The sequence below is a fragment of the Corylus avellana genome, chromosome 10 (assembly GCF_965113065.1).
Source record: "Corylus avellana chromosome 10, dhCorAvel1.hap1.2, whole genome shotgun sequence".
Lineage (NCBI taxonomy): Eukaryota > Viridiplantae > Streptophyta > Magnoliopsida > Fagales > Betulaceae > Corylus > Corylus avellana.
In genome coordinates, this window is record NC_142499.1 from 828,319 (window position 1) to 849,707 (window position 21,389).

The 21,389-nt window shown below is 33.5% G+C and overlaps 3 protein-coding genes across 3 annotated transcripts; 1 reads left to right on the forward strand and 2 right to left on the reverse strand.

Moving 5' to 3' along the window:
• Window positions 1-151: 151 nt before the first annotated feature.
• Window positions 152-4,866, reverse strand: LOC132191694 (beta-galactosidase 15). The gene is made up of 18 exons (XM_059606786.2): window positions 4,705-4,866; window positions 4,453-4,548; window positions 4,248-4,360; window positions 4,044-4,110; window positions 3,860-3,952; window positions 3,616-3,759; window positions 3,051-3,139; window positions 2,821-2,926; window positions 2,595-2,682; window positions 2,370-2,488; window positions 2,124-2,285; window positions 1,820-2,031; window positions 1,610-1,713; window positions 1,399-1,508; window positions 1,026-1,298; window positions 718-929; window positions 358-634; window positions 152-256 (listed from the first exon to the last, which is right to left on the reverse strand). Exons 1-18 carry the CDS (start codon window positions 4,864-4,866, stop codon window positions 152-154), a joined length of 2,532 nt encoding a protein of 843 aa, XP_059462769.2.
• Window positions 4,867-5,943: 1,077 nt separating this feature from the next.
• On the forward strand, window positions 5,944-6,525 carry LOC148583219 (uncharacterized). Its single transcript, XM_088511022.1, has one exon. The coding sequence runs from the start codon at window positions 5,944-5,946 to the stop codon at window positions 6,523-6,525; it is 582 nt and encodes a 193-aa protein (XP_088367148.1).
• A 546-nt stretch (window positions 6,526-7,071) lies between these two features.
• On the reverse strand, window positions 7,072-18,335 carry LOC132191946 (beta-galactosidase 15-like). The gene is made up of 18 exons (XM_059607086.2): window positions 18,174-18,335; window positions 17,919-18,014; window positions 10,818-10,930; window positions 10,647-10,713; window positions 10,463-10,555; window positions 10,216-10,359; window positions 10,004-10,092; window positions 9,788-9,893; window positions 9,531-9,618; window positions 9,273-9,391; window positions 9,029-9,190; window positions 8,711-8,922; window positions 8,522-8,625; window positions 8,311-8,420; window positions 7,927-8,196; window positions 7,621-7,835; window positions 7,268-7,544; window positions 7,072-7,176 (listed from the first exon to the last, which is right to left on the reverse strand). Exons 1-18 carry the CDS (start codon window positions 18,333-18,335, stop codon window positions 7,072-7,074), a joined length of 2,532 nt encoding a protein of 843 aa, XP_059463069.2.
• Window positions 18,336-21,389: the final 3,054 nt, after the last annotated feature.

A 21,389-nucleotide genomic window follows, 5' to 3' on the forward strand; every position in this document is an offset into this window, starting at 1 on the left:
TATTGGGAAGAAACTCTCTAAAGAGAGCCAAATAACCTAAACATAAACTAGTTTTTCCTAAAAGATAATTTCAAAGAAAACCAAATAACCTAAACATAAACTACTAAATAAAAATAAAAATAAATAATAACCTAAACATAAACTAGTTTCCCTAACAGATAATTTCAACAGCTAGTTTATTGGTCTCTTTGCAACCAGTAGGTCCAAGGTAGCTTTCCGAGACATCAATGGAACACCTTTCTTTGCCGATACAGGCCTGTAATTTATGGGAAAAAAAAAAATCGATCAATCCTAACAGTATTGGCAATCAAAAAAAGAAACTTGGTTGAAAGAATAAAGATATATATGATTGATTACCTTTTGGATGGCCGACAAAGCACTAGGAGACTCACACTTGCCAGCACCGAAAGACCCACAAGCACCTTTGGGTGAACCAAAGCTAGCAAATCTAATTTGGGAGATAACATTTCCTCCTTGGCATGCCAATTCCAAGGTGTTTCCTTCATAAGCATTTGCACAAGCTGAACCGACAGTGACCGTCTGAAACTTAACATTCCAAGGGTTTCCTCCAAACTCCTCAAACACAACCAATGTGTTGTCATCACCGTTGAGAAAATCTCGAGGCACATGGTACCTGAAATTTTCCGAAATTTAGCAAAATGTTGAAGCATGCACTAGCATAAACAAAAGCATGAAATGAATAAGAAAATTGACTACCATCGTTGAGAAGGCTTCCCACAATTAGTCATGCATTTGTCATTAGAGTATTCTCCACGATAGTCACACGTTGGAGAACACCCATCTTCACTTGCAAGGTAACTCGGCCAATACCTCCCAATGCTGTGGCCATTCACCCATGCATGTCCTTTCCCCAACCCCATCAAATCCACCGCAACTGGATCACTCCCCGTCGGCGCCTTGAAGGTTGTCTAAAACCAGAGAAACATGTTGGATTTAGATTGTGTCGTGTCTGGAAACAGGACATAGAACATAAGTCCAAGCAATATTAATGAATGATAAAGTACCTTGTACCAAACAAACATCTTGTTTGTTGGGAGATTATCTCCAAACCACCTCCAACGATGTGAGTGGAGAGGATCATGGAGTTGTTGTCGTTCACCGCGCAATCCAATCTTGTACGTCCATTTGTTGAAAGCCAATTCCTTCGTTACTTCCTGCATGATATACTTCTCGTCACCCAATTTTTGGGCAAGGTCATCATCAATTCTCTCTCTCCCGACAATATTAACCGGACCAGAAATTCCAGTTTGCACCAAATCAAAGTTTGGACCATAATGCTACAAAATATTGAACAAAGAAAATGTTAGCTTTACGAAAAGAGAAGATTGTTAATTATTGTTATTATAACTTTTGCATGAAATATTAATTCACACTTACAGCCAATCCAACAGTGACACTAAGCAAAACTATTTCATTCCTCCCAACGTTCAATTTGATTTTACTCTCAAAAGTGAAGTTGTATTTTCCATTTTGAGCATGTTGAGATCCTGAGATATACAGAATTAGTGAATTAAGTTGGATGAAAGAAAAGGTTAACGAAAACCAATTGATCAAAATCATGAATTAGAGAAATTTAAATGAAAATTACCAACATGTCTTCCATTGACGAATGCATGAATTATATGTCCACCAGTTTTCACTTGAAGAGTTGTATCTTTGCCCAAAATTGGGTCAGTATTCTTGACATCGAAACTAATTAAACACAAATACATTAAAACAAGTTTAAAAAATAAATAATTAACTTAAAAAAAAAAAAAAAAAAAAAAAAAGAAGAAAAAAACCATATACAATTAATTACCTGGTGATATACCAAAGGTAATCACTGGTATCGTTTGTGACAAACTTTTGCTCTAGGAGTTGTTCAACAGTCATTAGACTGTCTTCAATGAGGCCATTTTTATTGCTGTGCTCAAAGCCCTCATCTCTCCATTGCCATTTCAACCCGAAAGGTTCTTCAAGATCATCTGCAGCATTTTCCTTCTTCACCATTACTGATGTTTGGCTGTTAACCTGAAAAAAGTTGAACAAAATGATGAACAAATTGTAAAAATTGAAAGATTTTTATTCTGCAAAAAAGAAAAAAAGGGCGCAGAATCATTCACCTTAGCAGTGTTGTAGACTTCAGTAAAGCAATCGGGAAGGATGGTGACAGACCAAGCTGGCACAGTGTAAATGGTGTTCTCGAAGTTGATTGTTGCATCTTCTTCTGCATTTCCATTTCCAAAGAAACAGCTTGATTTTCCATCATAACTGTAAATTGTGGCCTGTGTACAAATATATTCAGCATTATTGTTAATTTTCTAAAATATATTAGAAAAAAGAAAGTAAATAAAAAATAAAAAACTCACTGTGGTATTATTCCCATATTCAATACTTCTCACAGAACCATGAGTTAGAACCTTCTCCATCGATTTTAGAAGCAAATGAAGTTGCTTTAGATGTCCCCACTTTGGTTGGTTCAAATTACCTAAACATATCATAAGGTTAAAGAAATAATAATAATAATTAAAAAAAAAAAAAAAAAAACCCCGTTTTATCAAAAAAGAAAAAGTGTTGTTTTTTTTTTCTCTTACCATATTCATCTAATGGTGCATCGTAATCATATGATGTGGTAATGTATGGACCCCCTGATGTACGGCCGAAATTAGTACCACCATGGTACTAGAAAAATGGAAAACCCCACATTAGTATGAAATTATTAGTAAACTAAATACTTAAACTTGTTAAATTGAAACTAGACCTGTTAAAATGGAAACCGAGCCAAACCCTAGCAGACTCATATTAGTAAAAAGTGCATACCATATAATAGTTCTGAAAAGTTCCACCATATTGAAAAAATCGAGCAACAGCATAAGCAAGGTCTTCAGTGGTTCTGTGTGGATCTTGCAGACCCCAACCCTTGAACCTAATTAAGGTCATATAATTTTATTAAATACCTAATATATAAAGTAAAATGCAGGCTACAATATAGAATTTTTTTTTTAAAAAAATAAAATAAATAAACAAACAAACAAAAAACCAATATATACCAGCCAGTCCAATTCTCGGTCCACATTTTAGGACTACTGGGATTGTTAGGGGTGAATTGATCACAATACCATCCATTGCAAGTATTAATCTGTACAAAAAAAAATAATAATAAAGAATTAATACATTTTAAAAAATAAATATTTTTTTTTAAAAAAGAAGACACAACAAAAAAATAGTGAATTTTTGACGTGTCTACAGTAAGACACTTTTTACCACATCACTAATTAGTGACATAGCAAATAATACCATGTCAATAAAAACATTATTGACAACAATTAGCAACATGTCAAAATTTTCACTTTGGTAAATTGAAATTCAATTTAAAATTTTAAAAAATATGTTTAAATTAAATTTATTAATGACGTGGTGTATATTGTCATGTCACTATTTATTGAGTCATTCTGACACGTCAGCAAATTTTTGATGTGTGGAAATTACGCATCATAATTTTTTGACTTATGACATGTCAAAATGACACCCGACACGTCAAAAACGGCTAGTCAATAAATCAAGCTTTTTTTTTTTTCTTTTTTTTTTGTAGTGAGAAGGGGCAATATTATATACCATTGGGGATGGAGCATCCGATTGTTGACACATAACCCAGGGACCACCAGTTTGGTAAGATTGAGCCAAATTAGCACACCATTGAACGTATTCTTTTCCATCATTTCCATACGACCCAATAACATTCCCGTATTCATTTTCAATCTTTTGAACATGCGAAGAAAATAAGAAAAAATTAATTAAAATAGGTAAAAGAAAAAATTAAGAAGATAAAAAAAAAACTTAATTGTAATTGATCACAAACCTGAGAAATAATAATAGGCCCGCCTTGTGAAGCAAAGAGTTTCTCATGTTTCATCATGTCCACAATCACCGTCGTAAAATTTGACATCTCGTTCTAATATATTAATTTGAGACGAATAATTAAATTATTCTAATTATTAGAGAATTTAATTTAATTATAAGTATCAAAATTTAAAATTAATTACCATAAACACATCATTTTTTGTCCTGAACTTGATGCCTGGAATGTTGTGCAACCACACTGGAAACCCTCTGGTAAGAATTTTTTTTTTAAAAAAAATGAAAGTAAGAGGAGATAAAAATAAAAAAAATAAAATAAAATAAAAAATAACAGAAATTAAAGGTAAAAAAAAATTGACATGATATTTAAAGTTAATAAGATTAATTACCCATAATTCCATTCTGCACACACGTATGGCCCAATCCTAAGAACGGCATAAAGCCCTTCATCTTGTATGGTTTTGAGAAATCTTATAAGGTCAAGATTTCCTGAAAAGTCATACTAAAAAATAGAAAATAAAAACATGATTTCTATTTATAAAACCAAATAATTGGAAATTAAAATTTAAGGAAAAAAGAAAAAAAGAGAAAAACCTGACGACGTTGAGCTTCATGGGCATTCCAAAAAACGTAAGTCTCAATTGTGTTTAAACCACCCTCTTTTGCTTGTTTAATCAAGGATGGCCACATCTATAAGCAAAATATAAATAAATATTAGAAAAAGAAATGGAAAATAAAAGTCCGAAATTATAAAATAATTAAAATATAGTACGTATTTTAATACAAGTAAAAGCAAACAATATTATGAAAAATAATACATTAATTAATTAAAAAAAGAAAACATACTCCAGGAGTACTGCGGGGATAATGAATTGAACCAGAGAGTAGAATTCTCCTTTCTCCATCAATGGTAATTGCTCTTCCATCATGTGAAACATTAAGGGCAAATAAAGGCAGAGTGAATAAAAAGAAAGCAGAGATCAATAAGAAAATGGAGGAGGACACCATGGTTACAGATGATCAAGTAACAATGGGATCACGAAAAAGAAATGAAAATAGCTAGAATTAATGATCATGAATTATTTATAGAAGAGTTGAAGTAATTGAATTGGATTAAGATTAGGGAATTATAGTTAATCTAAAACAAGTTACTGATCATTGTAATCCATATAAAATGAGATATCTTTCAAAATGATTATTGGATAAAATTAACCCATAATCCGTTTGATTAATGTCCATCTAGATTAATGAGATAAAAGAACAGATTGCGATAAAGAATACCTCTCTTAATTATTAATGAGATAAAAGTAAATAAATGATATATAGTTAAAAATATTCAAATATACAGTTGTTTTAGGTTATAATTCTGACAAATAGGAAGAAAAAAAAAATGTTATAGTTTGTAAACTATCCTATAACATTTATTTTTTGGTAAATTATCCTTTTCATTCAAAAAGTTTAATTTTTAATTAATCAAATCGATAAACAATAAATAAGCATATCTAACATTTTTTTTAAGTACAATATTTCCGACTTTTATTAAAAATCAATAAGAAATGCAACATAAATACAATACCTCACAACTATCCCACTATGCAGATATGACAGTCTCAACTAAATTTTGAATTTGAATTTGAATTTTTTTTTTTTTTTGAATGATCCACGTGTTAGTTTTGGCTGCCATATCTTCATTCTTCATAATAAGCTAAAAATGTGGTATGTAGCATTTAAAAATGGAGGAAAACTTTATCCATATTATAATTAATGTTTAATTAGGGAGATTAACATTAACATGATCTATTGCTAATCAGGCTAAAGAAATTCCTTAAGTTATTTGGATAAGTCCAACCATATGAGATTATCTAAAGGAAAAAAAGGACAAAAAATGAAACATTATGGAACGTGATTATATTAGTGTCTTCGATTACTTTGACTAAATATAGGTTCAACCGAGCATTGTTGGCGATCGAAGCAAGGTTGGCGGCTGGTCCAACGACCTTGTTCCCTAGTAGCTCAAATTATGCGGGACAAGTAGTATCCAAACGGGACCTTCCTGGATCAATTGGACCATAACCCATCTTACGCATGGAGGAGTTTATGGCATGCAAAAAATTGGTGCAAGCTGGTTTGGTGTGGAGGGTGGGCAACGGCCGGTCAATAAACATACGGGGGATAGGTGGCTGGCTGCCAAGTCCTCTTACATATACTGTCCAGTCTCCTATTAGTGTTATTTCTCCTGAGGCACGGGTTAGTGAGCTAATTGATGTTGATAAACAGTGGTGGAAAGTGCCGTTAATAAAAAGCATTTTTAGGGAGGAGGAAGTGGAGACAATTTGCAATATGGTTATTTGCCCTGGCAGACAAACAGACAAGCTGGTGTGGTCTGGAACTAAGGATGGGATCTTCACTGTCCGCAGTGCCTACCACCTTGACAAATATTTACAGGAAATGGAGAAGGGTCGTTCCTGTTCGACAAAAAGGTGTTCAGAGGAGATTTGGCGTAAGCTGTGGAAAGTGAGGATACCAAGGAAAGTGCAAATGATTTTGTGGAAGGCTTGTCAGAATATTTTGCCTACCAAAAGTAATTTGCACAGGAGGCGTATCACCATGGATGCAGTTTGCCCTATATGCTTGAGGGAGGAGGAGATCACTAGCCATATTCTTTAGAATTGTCCCTCAGCACAGGATGTGTGGATGGACTGCAATAAAAAATTCCAAAAAAGTACAAGCGATGTAGGTGACTTCGTCTCCATTGCTGGTAAATTTTTGGAAAAGCTGGAGGGAAATGAGGTGTCTTTGTTTGCAGCAGTAGCGCGACAGATTTGTCCCTCAGCACATCCCATATTTTAGTATGGGATGTGATAATTGTCATGTAGACTGCAAATGTGCGGATCGATTCAATTATGATGATTACGTATCAAAATAGAATGGGTTAAAAATGAAAAATTGCAGACAATTATAAACTAGAAATAGAGAAATTTCATCAATTTCTTATATATCCAAATAACAACCCAATAACTTATTGGGAAGAAACTCTCTAATGAGAGCCAAATAACCTAAAACATACCCACTAACTTTCCCTAGAGGACAATCTCAATTGACATCTCTTATTCAGAAGAAACTCTCTAAAGAAGAAATTAAAACCAAATAACCTAAACATAAACTACAGAAAAAAAAAAAAAATAATAGTAACCTAAACATAAACTAATTTTCCTAACAGATAATTTCAACAGCCAGCCTATTAGTCTCTTTGCAACCAGTAGGTCCAAGGTAGCTTTCCGAGACATCAATGGAACACCTTTCTTTGCCGATACACGCCTGTAATTTATGGAAGAAAAAAAAAATCAATCAATCCAAAGAGCATTGGCAATCAAAAAGAGAAAATTGGTTGAAAGAATAAAGAGATTACCTTTTGAATGGTGGACAAAGCACTAGGAGACTCACACTGGCCTGCACCAAAAGACCCACAAGCACCTTTGGGTGAACCAAAGCTAGCAAATCTGATTCGGGAGAAAACAGTTCCTCCTTGGCATGCCAATTCCAAGGTGTTTCCTTCATGAGCATTTGCACAAGCTGAACCGACAGTGGCTGTCTGAAACTTAACATTCCAAGGGTTTCCTCCAAACTCCTCAAACACAACCAAGGTGTTGTCATCACCGTTGAGAAAATCTCGAGGCACATGGTACCTGAAATTTTCCGAAATTTAAGAAAATGTTGAAGCACAAGCATAAACGAAAGCAGGAAAGAAAATTGATTAATTACCATCGTTGAGAAGGCTTCCCACAATTAGTCTTGCATTTGTTGTCACCAGAGTATGTTCCACGATAGTCACACGTTGGAGAACACCCATCTTCACTTGAAAGATAACTCAACCAATACCTCCCAATGCTGTGGCCATTCACCCATGCATGTCCCTTCCCCAAACCCATCAAATCCACCACAACTGGATCACTCCCTGTCGGCGCCTTGAAGCTTGTCTAAAACCAGAGAAACATGTTAGACTACGTTAATAAATGTCGGATTTGGTTTGTGTCAAGACGCAAGCAATATTAACGAATGATTAAGTACCTTGTACCAAACAAACATCTTGTTTGTTGGAAGATTATCTCCAAACCACCTCCAACGATGTGAGTGGAGAGGATCATGGAGTTGTTGTCGTTCACCGCGCAATCCAACCTTGTACGTCCATTTGTTGAAAGCCAATTCCTTGGTTACTTCTTGAATGATGAACTTCTCGTCACCCAATTTTTGGGTTAGGTCATCAAGTCTCTCTCTCCCGACCACATTAACCGGACCAGAAATACCAGTTTGCACCAAATCAAAGTTTGGACCATAATTCTACCAAAATTGAATAATAATAAAAAAAAAAAAAAAAAAAGAAAGTTAGCTTTATGAAAACAGAAGATTGTTAATTATTAATATTATAACTTGCATGAAATAATTCACACTTACGGCCAATCCAACAGTGACACTAAGCAAAACTATTTCATTCCTCCCAACGTTCAATTTGATTTTACTCTCAAAAGTGAAGTTGAATTTTCCATATTGAGCATATTGGGATCCTGAAATATACAAAATTAGTGAATTAACTTGGATGAAAGAAAAGGTTAACGAAAACCAATTGATCAAAATCATGAATTAGAGAAATTTAAATGAAAATTACCAACATGTCTTCCATTGACGAATGCATGAATTATATGTCCACCAGTTTTCACTTGAAGAGTTGTATCTTTGCCCAAAATTGGGTCAATATTCTTGACATTGAAACTAATTAAACAAAAATACATTAAAACAAGTTTAAAAAATAAATAATTAACTTAAAAAAAAAAAAAAACCATATACAATTAATTACCTGGTGATATACCAAAGGTAATCACTGGTATCGTTTGCGACAGACTTTTGCTCTAAGAGTTGTTCAACAGTCATTAGACTATCTTTAACAAAGCCATTTTTATCGCTGTGCTCAAAACCCTCATCTCTCCATTGCCATTTCAACGCGTAAGGTTCTTCAAAATCATCTGCTGCATTTTCCTTCTTCACCATTACTGATGTTTGACTGTTAACCTGCAAAAACGTTGAACAAAATAATGAACAAACTGTAAAAAATGAAAGATTTTTATTCTGCAAAAAATAAAAAATAAAAGGGCACCATAGTTGCAGAATCAATCACCTTAGCAGTGTTGTAGACTTCAGTAAAGCAATCAGGAAGGATGGAGACAGACCAAGCTGGTACAGTGTAGATGGTGTTCTCGAAGTTGATTGTTGCATCGTCTTCTGCATTTCCATTTCCAAAGAAACAGCTTGATTTTCCATCATAACTGTAAATTGTGGCCTGTACAAATATATTCAGCATTATTGTTAATTTTCTAAAATATATTAGAAAAAAGAAAGTAAATAAAAAATAAAAAACTCACTGTGGTATTATTCCCATATTCAATACTTCTCACAGAACCATGAGTTAGAACCTTCTCCATCGATTTTAGAAGCAAATGAAGTTGCTTCAGATGTCCCCACTTTGGTTGGTTCAAATTACCTAAACATGTCATTAATTATAAGGTTAAACAAATAATAATAATAATAATAATAATAATAATTTTTTTTTTTTTAAAAAAAAAAACCTTCAAAATAAGAGTTTTATCCAAAAAGAAAAAGGGAGGTTTTTTTTTTCTTACCATATTCATCTAATGGTGTATCGAAATCATATGATGTGGTAATGTACGGACCCCCTGCTGAGCGGCCAAAATTAGTACCAGCATGGTACTAGGAAAATGGAAAAACCACATTAGTATGAAATTATTAGTAAACTAAATACTTAAACTTGTATCGGACCAAATGGATTCCGCTTGGATACAGTTTAAGTTGAAACTAGATCCGTTAAAATGGAAACTGAGACAAACCCTACTGACTCATATTAGTAAAAAGTGCATACCATGTAATAGTTCTGAAAAGTTCCACCATATTGAAAAAACCGAGCAACAGCATAAGCCATGTCTTCGGCGGTTCTGTGTGGATCTTGAAGACCCCAAGCCCTATGCCTAATTAAGTTCATATAATTTTATTAAATATCCAATATATAAAGTAAACTATATTGGAAAAGGTTTTTTTTTTAAAAAAAAAATTAAAAATTAAAAAAACCCATATATACCAGCCAGTCCAATTCTCAGTCCACATTTTAGGACTATTGGGATTGTTAGGGGTGAATTGATCACAATACCATCCATTGCAAGTATTAATCTGTACCCAAAAAAAAAAATTGTAAGCAAAATTAATAAATTAAAAATAATAATCATATATTAAAAAAAAAAAAAAAAAAAAAAAAAAAAGGGTTTGTGGGGGGAGTGGGGCAATATTATATACCATTGGGGATGGAGCATCCGGTTGTTGACACATAATCCAGGGAACACCAGTTTGGTAAGATTGAGCCAAATTAGCACACCATTGAATGTATTCTTTTCCATCATTTCCATACGACTCAATAACATTCCCGTACTCATTTTCAATCTTTTGATCGATCATCCCAAGAAAATAAGAAAAAAATTAATTAAAATAGGTAAAAGAAAAAATTAAGAAGAAAAGAAAAACTTAATTATAACTGATCACAAACCTGAGAAATAATAATAGGCCCGCCTTGTGAAGCAAAGAGTTTCTCATGTTTCATCATGTCCACAATCACCGTCGTAAAATTTGACATCTCGTTCTAATATATTAATTTGAGACAGATAATTAAATTATTCTAATGATTGGAGAATTTAATTTAATTATAAGTATCAAAATTTAAAATTAATTACCATAAACACATCATTTTTTGTCCTGAACTTGATGCCTGGAATGTTGTGCAACCACACTGGAAACCCTCTGGCAAGAATTATTAATATATATATAATAGTAAGAAAAAATAATAATAATTAAAGGTTAAAAAAAAAAGGACACATTTAATTAAAGTTAATATGATTAATTACCCGTAATTCCATTCTGCACACGCATATGGCCCAATCCTAAGAACTGCATAAAGCCCTTCATCTTGTATGGTTTTGAGAAATCTTACAAGGTCACGATTTCCTGAAAAGTCATACTAAAAAATAGAAAATAAAAATTGTTGGATTCTTTAACGTAGGATCTGTGTAAATTCTTCAGAAAAGATTTCTCCCGTTAGGGTGGAAATCCAGTGGAGAATGAGAGTATTTAGAATGCAGAAAACCAGGAGAAAACAAATGAAATATTTCACGTGAAAAATAGAAGTTGTTATTCTGCATTCTCATGGGACTCTATAAATAGAGTCCCAATACAACTCTTGGTCAAGAGTTACTACTCTTGGTCAAGAGTTACTACTCTTGACCTGCTACCTCCACAGGAAGTAATTTTACTTTTCTGTAAAATCTACATGATCTGATGTGGTGATGACCACACTAATAATAGTGTGATCATCCTTTATTCCATCATCTCCCACTTGATCATACTATTATAATTAGTAATGAAACCTTAGTTGTACATGTTTATTTTTAGTATCACAAAAAAAAAAAAAAACATGTCAACTCCTTATCTGCCGTATATTCTAGGCAAATAGATTAATTATCCATAGTTTAAGAATACAGTTCATACTCAATACTATAATTAATGATCTATTACATAATAACCATATGTAATTTGAATTGAAAAAATTTCTATTCAATTTCTTATCTCCAAGGTTACCCTATTTGAGATAAATAAAAAATACATATCATCATTCATTCAGGCGTCCCTGAATTCTTCTGATCATGCTATTTTTACCATGTAGCTTTTTCATAAAATTTTCCTTAATCCCATTTTTGCTACATGCTCTCTAAATTTATCTAGAGTTAACCCTTTGGTCATGGGATCAGCTACCATCTCTGATGAGGGAATAAATTCTACTTTTACTTCACCTCTTTCCACTATATCTTGAATATAGTGATAACTTATGTCAATGTGTTTGCCTTTGGAACTTTGAGTTCCACTTTTTATTAAAGAGATGGCAGACTTATTATCGCAAAATACATTGACAGGCCCATCTTGCATTCCAAGATGTAAACTTTTAATGAAGCGTTTAATCCAAACAGCATTGCTTACCGCTGTGCTGCATGATATATACTCAGCTTCCATTGTGGATTTTGCAACACAATTTTGTTTCTTACTTAACCAAGAAACAGCTGTTCCCCCGAATAAGAATATATAACCGCTCGTAGATTTTCTGTCATCTACATCTCCTGCAAAATCTGCGTCAGTGTATCCTGCAATGTTAAGATCTTCTAATCCAAAACATAAACCCATGTTTTTAGTTCCTTGCAGATACCTAAATATTCTTTTAACTACTTGCCAATGCTCTTTTCCAGGATTGGATTGATATCTACTAACCAATCCTACAGCATGACAAATATCAGGTCTTATGCTTGTCATAGCATACATAAGACTGCCCACTGCTTGAGCATAGGGGACAGTTTCCATTTCAAGAATTTCTGTTTGGTCTCGAGGACACATTGTTTTGCTCAAATATTGACCTTTTGAAACAGGTGTATTTAGAGGTTTACTTTTATCCATATTAAACCTTTTAAGTACCTTTTCTATATATTTCTCTTGATCTAAGTATAATAATTTCGAGGTTCTATTCCTTGAAATTTTTATTCCCAAGACATAAGTTGCTTCACCCATGTCTTTCATTTCAAACTTAGATGCTAAGAAATTCTTTGTTTTCTGAATCATTTTTGAGCAATTTCCAGTTAATAATATGTCATCTACATATAGTGATAATATAGTCAACTTATCATTGTCATAGTGAATGTAAACACAATGATCTAGTGGACTTACCTCGAAACCGATTTCCATGATAGCCTCATGAAATTTCAAGTACCATTGTCTTGAAGATTGCTTCAGCCCGTATAGTGACCTCTTCAATTTATAAACCTTTTCTTCATGACCACTCACATTGAATCCTTCAGGTTGAACCATATAGATGTCTTCTTTTAATTCTCCGTTCAGAAATGCCGTTTTTACATCTAATTGGTGCAATTCTAAATCCATCATCGCTACTATGGACATGATTATTCTTATTGAGGTAAATTTTGCTACTGGTGAATAAGTGTCAACAAAATCCACACCTGGTTGTTGAGTGAATCCTTTGGCTACCAGCCTAGCCTTGTACTTATCAAGACTTCCATCTGCTCTGAATTTCTTCTTCAGTACCCATTTACATCCAATAGCTTTTCTTTGTTGTGGAAGATCCGTGAGTTCCCAGACGTCATTTTTGTTGATGGAGTCTAGTTCATCATTAATTGCATCTATCCATTTGTCTGCATCATCACCTTGTATAGCTTCTTTGTAATTGGAAGGATCATCTTGAAGATTTATGTCATCTATACTTAATACATAATGATCTTTAAGTATGACAGATGGTTGTCTTTGTCTTTTAACTCTCCCACTGTTTTCGTGATTAGGGATATTGAGATCCAAACTCCTTTTACTCCCACTGACTTGGAGATTTTTAATGTCTTCATGTGCAGATTCTTCATCTTCTGATTGACTGATATCTTTCATAGAAGTGATATGATTTGAATTTTCTTGTGTAGATTGGTCGTCTTCTAACAGTCTGATATCTTTTATAGGATTTATTTGATCTGAATTTTCAAGAAAAACAGCATCTCTGCTTTCTATTAATCCTTTTTCAGAATGGTAGAATCGATATCCACTACCATTCTCAACATATCCTATGAACTTGCATTCCCATGTTTTATCTTTTAATTTATCCCTTAAAGGTTTTGGGATAAGTACATAGGCTTTGCATCCCCATACTTTTATATTTTCTAAGTTGGGTTTCAGACCTGTCCAGACTTCATAAGGGGTTAAAAGTTTAGATTTTGTCTTAACCCTGTTGAGTATATAAGCTGCTGTGGATAAGGCTTCTCCCCAAAAATGAATAGACAAGTCAGCGAATGCCATCATTGACCTTGTCATTTCCATTAAAGTTCTATTTCTTCTTTCTGCAATACCATTTTGTTGAGGCTTATATGGCATTGTGTATAAATGTTTTATACCATTTTCTTTGCAGAAAGTATCCATTGCTTCATATTCTCCCCCCCTATCATTATTCAAGGTTTTGATAGATCTTCCTAATTGTTTTTCTACCTCTAATTTGAAAATTTTGAATTTATCAATAGCTTCAAATTTATTTTTAATGAGGTAGATATATCCATACCTTGAATAATCATCGATGAAGGTAATAAAGTATTCCATTCCTCTATGTGTCTTAGTTTTAAATGGTCCGCAAATATCTGAGTGAATTACTTTTAATAATTCTGATGATTTCCAGTGTTTTAAAAATGACTTATTAGTCATTTTTCCTTTAATACATGATTCACATATATTAAAATTTCCAGAATTAATATTAGGTAGTAATCCACATTTGCTCATTCTTATCAATTTATTTATGTTAATATGGCCTAATCTTAAATGCCATAGATAAGAACTACTGTCAGACACATGTGTATAATTTGAAATGGAAACTTTATTATCAACTTTAATGGAATACATATTGTCAACTCTTATACCCTTTACAGATGTGTTTCCTTTCCTAATATAGACTTTCCCAGCTTTAAATTTTATCCCGTATCCTTTGTTATCTAATATAGGAACTGATATTAGATTTCTCCGGATACTAGGAACATACAAAACATCATGTAAGACAATAACTGAACCTTTGACAGAAATCTTACATTTTCCTTCTCCTAGCACGTCACTATAGGTGTTGTTTCCCATGTAAACTTTGTGCTCTCCAACAGCTTTATCTTTGAAGTCCACAAAAAATTCCTTTTTGTTTGTGATGTGTCTAGTTGCTGCTGAATCTATCCACCATGAGCTAGAAGTTGGTTCTGCCATCAATGCTTCTGTGATTGTCATTGTAATCTCCTTCTTTGTTTTGATGCCTTGTAGTTTTGGACAATTCCTTTTAAAGTGACCAATTTTTCCACATTTGAAACATGCTACTTTTGCTTTGACTTTGCTGTTTTGCTTACTTTTCCATTTTCTTTTGAATTTTTGTGGCTTGCTTCTGAATGTAAGAGGAGTTCGAACAGTCTGATTTGAGTTTTGAGCCATCATTAAATTGCTAGATGTTCCTTCTCGCCTTCTTCTTTTCATTCTTTCTTCTTCGAGTACTAGTATCACTGGTAAAGAAATCATGGAGACTTCTTTTCCACTAAGTGTTAAAGAAGTCACCACATGTTCCCATGATAAAGGAAGGCCATTAAGTATGGTGGTTACCTGCATTTTATCTGATACAGGATGACCAGCATTTGCAAGCTCCTTTGCTAGTAATTCCATTTGATTAACAAATTCGCCTACGTAGTCATTGTCGTTCATACGTGTACAGTTGTATTTGTCTAGTAACAATTGTACATGTGTATCAGATCTTGGGCCATACTTTGCCTCCAGTGCATCCATCATTTCTTTAGCAGACTCATGACTTTCGAATAGAGGAATGATATTGTCTTTCATGTTGTGGAGAAGGGTGGCTCTCGCCAGTAAGTCAGCTTCCATCCATTTCTCATGTTTCTGTTTGGCTTCTATGTCATTGAGGTCAGCTGGATCAGGCTTCACAGATGTAAGGGTATACTGTGTTTTGTCATGTGTGAGTACATAAGTTATGTGTCGTTTCCACATTCTAAAATTCATTCCATTAAGACTTTCAAGTCTAGAGGAATCAATGCTACTTTTAATAGCCATTGTTAGAAAGTAGGTTTAACAACACAATAATAATAATAATTATTATTATTTTTCAGTACAATTTTTACAATTTTCTGAATAAGTAGACTAATTATTACAAGCTAAATAATTTGTCTGTGAGTCTAATTATTATTACAAACTAATATTGTCTGTAAAAATAAAAATAAGAATAAGAACAATAAATAGTAATAACTTCAGCTCAATAATCTTCAGGATAAGTCAGACACGCCTTGTATTTATTGAGATGTCCCCTATAATATCCAAGAGATGGATTTGGTGGACTGACCCGTTCACCCGTCCTCGGTGGAGTGTAGCGGTGTATGCCAGTAGGCCACGGGTCCCTGGGGCTCTGCTCAATGGTCCTAACAATCCGTAAAGGATGTGGACCCCTCAGGCGCCTGTCAGATGAAATCTCCTTCCTAGCCAAATCAGGAACTGTGAATGCAACCTCTTTGTGTTGACTTGGAGCCAACCAGCAGGGTCGTATAAATTTTCGGTGCAGACTTCGGTGATTGTGATTAGAAGTCTCACCTCTTTCCCAATTATTTCTAGGATAATGCTGAAAATTATTAAAATTGTTGTAAATAGAACCTGTAGTATTGTAGCCCTTCGAATCAGCTTTCCAATGGTTTTTGAATGGACGAAATCGGGGCTGAAACGAGCCAGAACGGGCGAAATTAGTGAAATTACTTTGAACCGGCCGGGTCTGATGAAACCGGGTTGCTTGAACCGGGTCTGATGAACCGGGTTGTCTGAAACCGGATTGCCTGAACCGCGGGTTGAAACGCGGGTTAAATCCCGGGTCGGATTTTGGGTATGGGCGTACAGGCGGGTTGGGCTTCAAGTGGTCGGATTGTGATGCAACGGGTCGGGTTTCATCGGGTCGGACATCAGTATTCGCGGGCTTCTGGTTTTTCTTGATCTGGGCTTGGGCTCGCAACACGGATTTTCGGGCCGTGTATCTCCACTTTGGGCCGGAGCGAAACGGTTGGCGAAGCGGGTCGAGTGCAGCCTTTCGGGCGTGCTCCAGAAGACGTGGAGCGGGTCGGTCGACCCGATCCTGTTCTGAAACGGCGTCGTTCCTATTTATTGGAACGGCGTCGTGTTGATAACAGGCGCTGAAAGGCGCCTGTTTGTGGAGACGCGAAACGGCGTCGTTCTGGTTATTCAGAACGGCGTCGTTTGAAAAATAACTGAAGGCAGTTACCTTGTGCTGCTGGACGACGTCGTTTGGCGCAGTGGCTTTGGCTTTCTCAGTTTCTGAAACGGCGTCGTCTGAGATTGGGGCTTTTTCAGGATTTTTCTTTTCGTCGTCTTCTACCTCCAGATATCCTGCCTTTTGCGAATTTTCTTCAGAATTTTCTTCCTCTGCTTGGTGATTTGCGTTTTTAATTTCTGGAATTTCTTCTGGGTCTTCTTCTTCTGGATCCTCTTCTTCGGTTTCTTCTTCTTCTTCCCACGGAGCAGGATATGTGAAGAAATCGTCAGATAAAGACACACATGAATTTTCTTCCTTTTTCTCACAGTGTCCCGAAGGAAAATTCGCAGATTGAAAGGCATTATCAGAAACTTCAGGAGTATTATTTTGGGGAAAAATTTTCTCAGAATCTTGTAAAGGTAGACTGAGAAATTTATTCCAATATTTTTGTTCTAAAAAATAAGTTCTCCTTAAAGCACTAATATTACCTGTATATTGTAATCCACCGACTGTGATTGTAAGTGGTTTTTCCTCTGGCTTTTGCAATGATTGATGCAAATTGTAAAAAGCCACAGAAGAGGCTAAACCGATGATTTGTCTGTGAATTGTCTGATAAATGTCAGACAAAAGTTGTTGAGGATCTTCAATTGTTTCTTCTGGTTCTTCAATGTTCTCTTGTTCTTCCATACTACTGTGCTCTGATACCACTGTTGGATTCTTTAACGTAGGATCTGTGTAAATTCTTCAGAAAAGATTTCTCCCGTTAGGGTGGAAATCCAGTGGAGAATGAGAGTATTTAGAATGCAGAAAACCAGGAGAAAACAAATGAAATATTTCACGTGAAAAATAGAAGTTGTTATTCTGCATTCTCATGGGACTCTATAAATAGAGTCCCAATACAACTCTTGGTCAAGAGTTACTACTCTTGACCTGCTACCTCCACAGGAAGTAATTTTACTTTTCTGTAAAATCTACATGATCTGATGTGGTGATGACCACACTAATAATAGTGTGATCATCCTTTATTCCATCAAAAATGTCAATTAATATATAGTTATATACCATGATTTCTATTTATAAAACCAAATAATTGGAAATTAAAATGTAAGGAAAAAAGAAAAAAGAGAAAAACCTGACGACGTTGAGCTTCATGGGCACTCCAAAAAACGTAAGTATCAATTGTGTTTAAACCACCCTCTTTTGCTTTTTTAATCAAGGATGGCCACATCTTTAAGCAAAATATAAATAAATATTAGAAAAAGAAATGGAAAATAAAAGTCCGAAATTATAAAATAATAATTAAAATATAGTACGTATTTTAATACAAGTAAAAGCAAACAATATTATGAAAAATAATACATTAATTAATTAAAAAAAGAAAACATACTCCAGTAGTACTGCGGGGATAATGAATTGAACCAGACAGTAAAATTTTCCTTTCTCCATCAATGGTAATTGCTCTTGCATCATGTGAAACATTAAGGGCAAATAAAGGCAAAGTGAATAAAAAGAAAGCAGAGATTAATAAGAAAATGGAGGAGGACGCCATGATTACAGATGATCAAGTAACAATGGGATCACGAAAAAGAAGATGAAAATAGAATATTATTGCATGATCATGAATTATTTATAGAAGAGTTGAAGTAATTGAATTGGATTAAGATTAGGGAATTATAGTTAATCTAAAACAAGTTACTGATCATTGTAATCCATATAAAATGAGATATCTTTCAGAATGATTATTGGATAAAATTAACCCATAATCCATTTGATTAATGTCCATCTGGAATGAGATAAAAGAACCGATTGAGATAAAGAATATTAATACCTCTCTTAATTATTAATGAGATAAAAGTAAATAAATGATATATAGTTAAAAATATTTATAATTCAATAATAGACTTACGGTTCTTCAAATTCAAACTATTAAATTGATAAGTAATATTAGAAACACATTTTTATCCTACAACTATCTTTCCTCCAAATTTTGTTAGTGAAATTTATTTTATCCAAAATATATATTAAAATTACTAATGATTCTTCCAAATCCATCTATTAAAATTGATAAGTAAAGCTAGAAATATATTTTTATTCTACAATTATCTCATGCGCACAACACGTTACCAATGACACGCCACTAGCCGTTAGTAACGTGTGAATAGCCTTGACACGTCACTAACGGTCCATTACCTAAAAAATTGAATTTTTGTAGCGTGCCAATCCACCTTTGAATATTTTTTTAACAATTAATTGTTAATCCAAAAGTGGATTGTACATACAATACTTTTGAATTATTTTTTTGTGATACATGGGTTAGTTTTGGCTGCCACATCTTCATAATAAGCTATAAATGTGGTATCATCTAGCATTTACATATGGAGGAAAACTTAATCCATATTAGAATTAATGTTTAATTAGGGAGGTTAACAATAACATGATCTATTGCTAATCAGGCTAAAGAAATTCCTTAACTTATTTGGATAAGTCCAACTATATGAAATTATCTAAAGGAAAAAAGACAAAAAATGAAACATTATGGAATGTGATTGTATTAGTGTCTTTGATTACTTTGATTAAATATAGGATTAATTCAGTAACAGCCATGCCCATGATCACCGCGCGTCTACGCAACGGAGACATACACTTTCCTATATTTATATACCATGCACCTCGATTACTTGCTCGTAATGTTCATGTCACTTTCATTTGCCTTTGTTAATTAATCTTGTTTTTTAATTAATTAATGTTATATTCTATATATGCTAATTCCATTAATTAATGCCTGGAGACCCTTCTTAATTAATTAAGATGAGGTCCAACTCTCATCTTTTTTAATTAGTTGCAGAAGGTTTGACATCATATTACTAAGCAGATTGTATATGCATTCACAATTTTTATTTTTATTATTTTTTTTCCGTTGGTTGTTGAAAATGAGTTAATAACCTAGTAGATTCTTATATAATTACCATATAACTGGATAACGTGGGCAACTGCACATGAGTTTACTTAGAGTCTGTTTGGTATTGCGTTTGAGATTTTAATGTTTTGTAAAAAAAAAAAAAAAAAAAAAAAAAAAAAATCTTTAAAAGTATTTCTTTAACTTTTTTTATTCTAAAAAAATGTCAAAAAAAAACTCATTTTTTGGAAAAAGCTTAAAAATAAAGTTTTTTATTTTTATTTTGTTAACTTTAAAAACTATATTTCTCAATGCAATTTCAAACGGAAAATGCTAGGTGCTCTTATGGTCTTAAGTTGATATTATTTTCTAAAATAAAATAAAATAAAATAAAAAAAGAAAGTAGCCATTATTTATCTTATCCGGTTTTTAGAAAATAATATCTACTTAGGACTAGGAGAACATCAGGAAAGACACCTAGCATTTCCCATTTCCAAACATGCTCTAAATAATATTATTATTATTTTTTTTAACTTTGACAAACTTTAATGATTTGTTAAGCCTATTATCACCCTAACTTTGACAAAATTGTTTTATAGATTATTACTTCTAGGTGGAATAGTTATATTACTAGCCATTCAAAAATCTTAGGACTTAATCACTTAATTTATATACAGAGAATGCTATTTAATTAATACTCTTTTCTGTATAATTGGTATGTACTCCATTATATATTGTATATGAATCTACTAAATAAAACTACTCTGCTCATATATTAATATTATGATGTTCTAATCTTATTAAAAATGAACATGAAAACACATAATTTATTAGTTTAATAATCTAAACTGAAAAAATTTCTTCCGTCAAATTTAGAGGAGAATATGGTCGGATTAAACCCCATGCATCTAATGAACAATGTCGGTGCAATAAATGATTTTACCATTTCTGTTGTTGACCTCACAGAGAACTAGGTAGAAAAACGTCAACCAGACCGAAGTCTGCATGCCTTTATGATTGTTTTTTTCCTCTTTCCTTTTTTTTTTTTTAATTGGGGTTTGAGAATAAAAAATTGAGGTGGTAATATTTAATCCCGTCATCGGTGCCGGTGCCGGTGCGTTTAAGTGTGGTACTTGATATCATCGAGACTCTCAGCTTCTGCCCAGTCGATCCGTTGATCATCATCAATTGCAACCCTGAAAAATCGTGCCCTCCAATTCAGCTCCAAAGCTTAAAAAACATTAAAATAAATGGGACAGAAGAAGGGTGTTCCAGTTCATTTAATTTTATGTTGGGAAAAAAGTTAATTCATTTTTAAAAGGGTAGCATCAAATTTTCATTAACTAAATAGATGTAAAATACACATTGAGGGGGTAGGGATCTCAACAAGCTTCCTAGTACAATTGATACAAATAGCTAATAATTTAAAATAGGTCACATAAATAACTTGATCTAATTGCTTATTGGCCCATCGGCCAAGAAATTAAATGAGCTGCTTCAAAAGGCAGTTGCGACAGTAGCAAGAAGGAGTATTGATTGTTTTTGTTTTTTTTTTATTATATGTCCACAAAAAGGGAGGGAGATTTGAATTAGTGAAATCTGCTTTATGAGACGTGATCTACAGCTAATTAAGCTATCCCTTGAAGACAGTCTTGATTGTTTTTTTTTTTTTTTTTTGAGAATTGCAGACTTTCATTTATATTTGCT

What these genes read in the sequence shown, in the direction of transcription:
- LOC148583219 (XM_088511022.1), top strand. Translation starts at nt 5,944, where the DNA reads ATGGAGGAGTTTATGGCATGCAAAAAATTGGTGCAAGCTGGTTTGGTG.
- LOC132191694 (XM_059606786.2), bottom strand. Translation starts at nt 4,866, where the DNA reads ATGGTGTCCTCCTCCATTTTCTTATTGATCTCTGCTTTCTTTTTATTC. An exon ending in TACCTTTGGTATATCACCAG is followed by an intron (nt 1,714 to 1,819) that starts GTAATTAATTGT and finishes GTGTTTAATTAG; the next exon opens with TTTCGATGTCAAGAATACTG. An exon ending in GTGTCACTGTTGGATTGGCT is followed by an intron (nt 1,299 to 1,398) that starts GTAAGTGTGAAT and finishes AATATTTTGTAG; the next exon opens with CATTATGGTCCAAACTTTGA.
- LOC132191946 (XM_059607086.2), bottom strand. Translation starts at nt 18,335, where the DNA reads ATGGCGTCCTCCTCCATTTTCTTATTAATCTCTGCTTTCTTTTTATTC. An exon ending in AATATGGGAATAATACCACA is followed by an intron (nt 9,191 to 9,272) that starts GTGAGTTTTTTA and finishes ATATTTGTACAG; the next exon opens with GCCACAATTTACAGTTATGA. An exon ending in AAGTCTACAACACTGCTAAG is followed by an intron (nt 8,923 to 9,028) that starts GTGATTGATTCT and finishes ACGTTTTTGCAG; the next exon opens with GTTAACAGTCAAACATCAGT.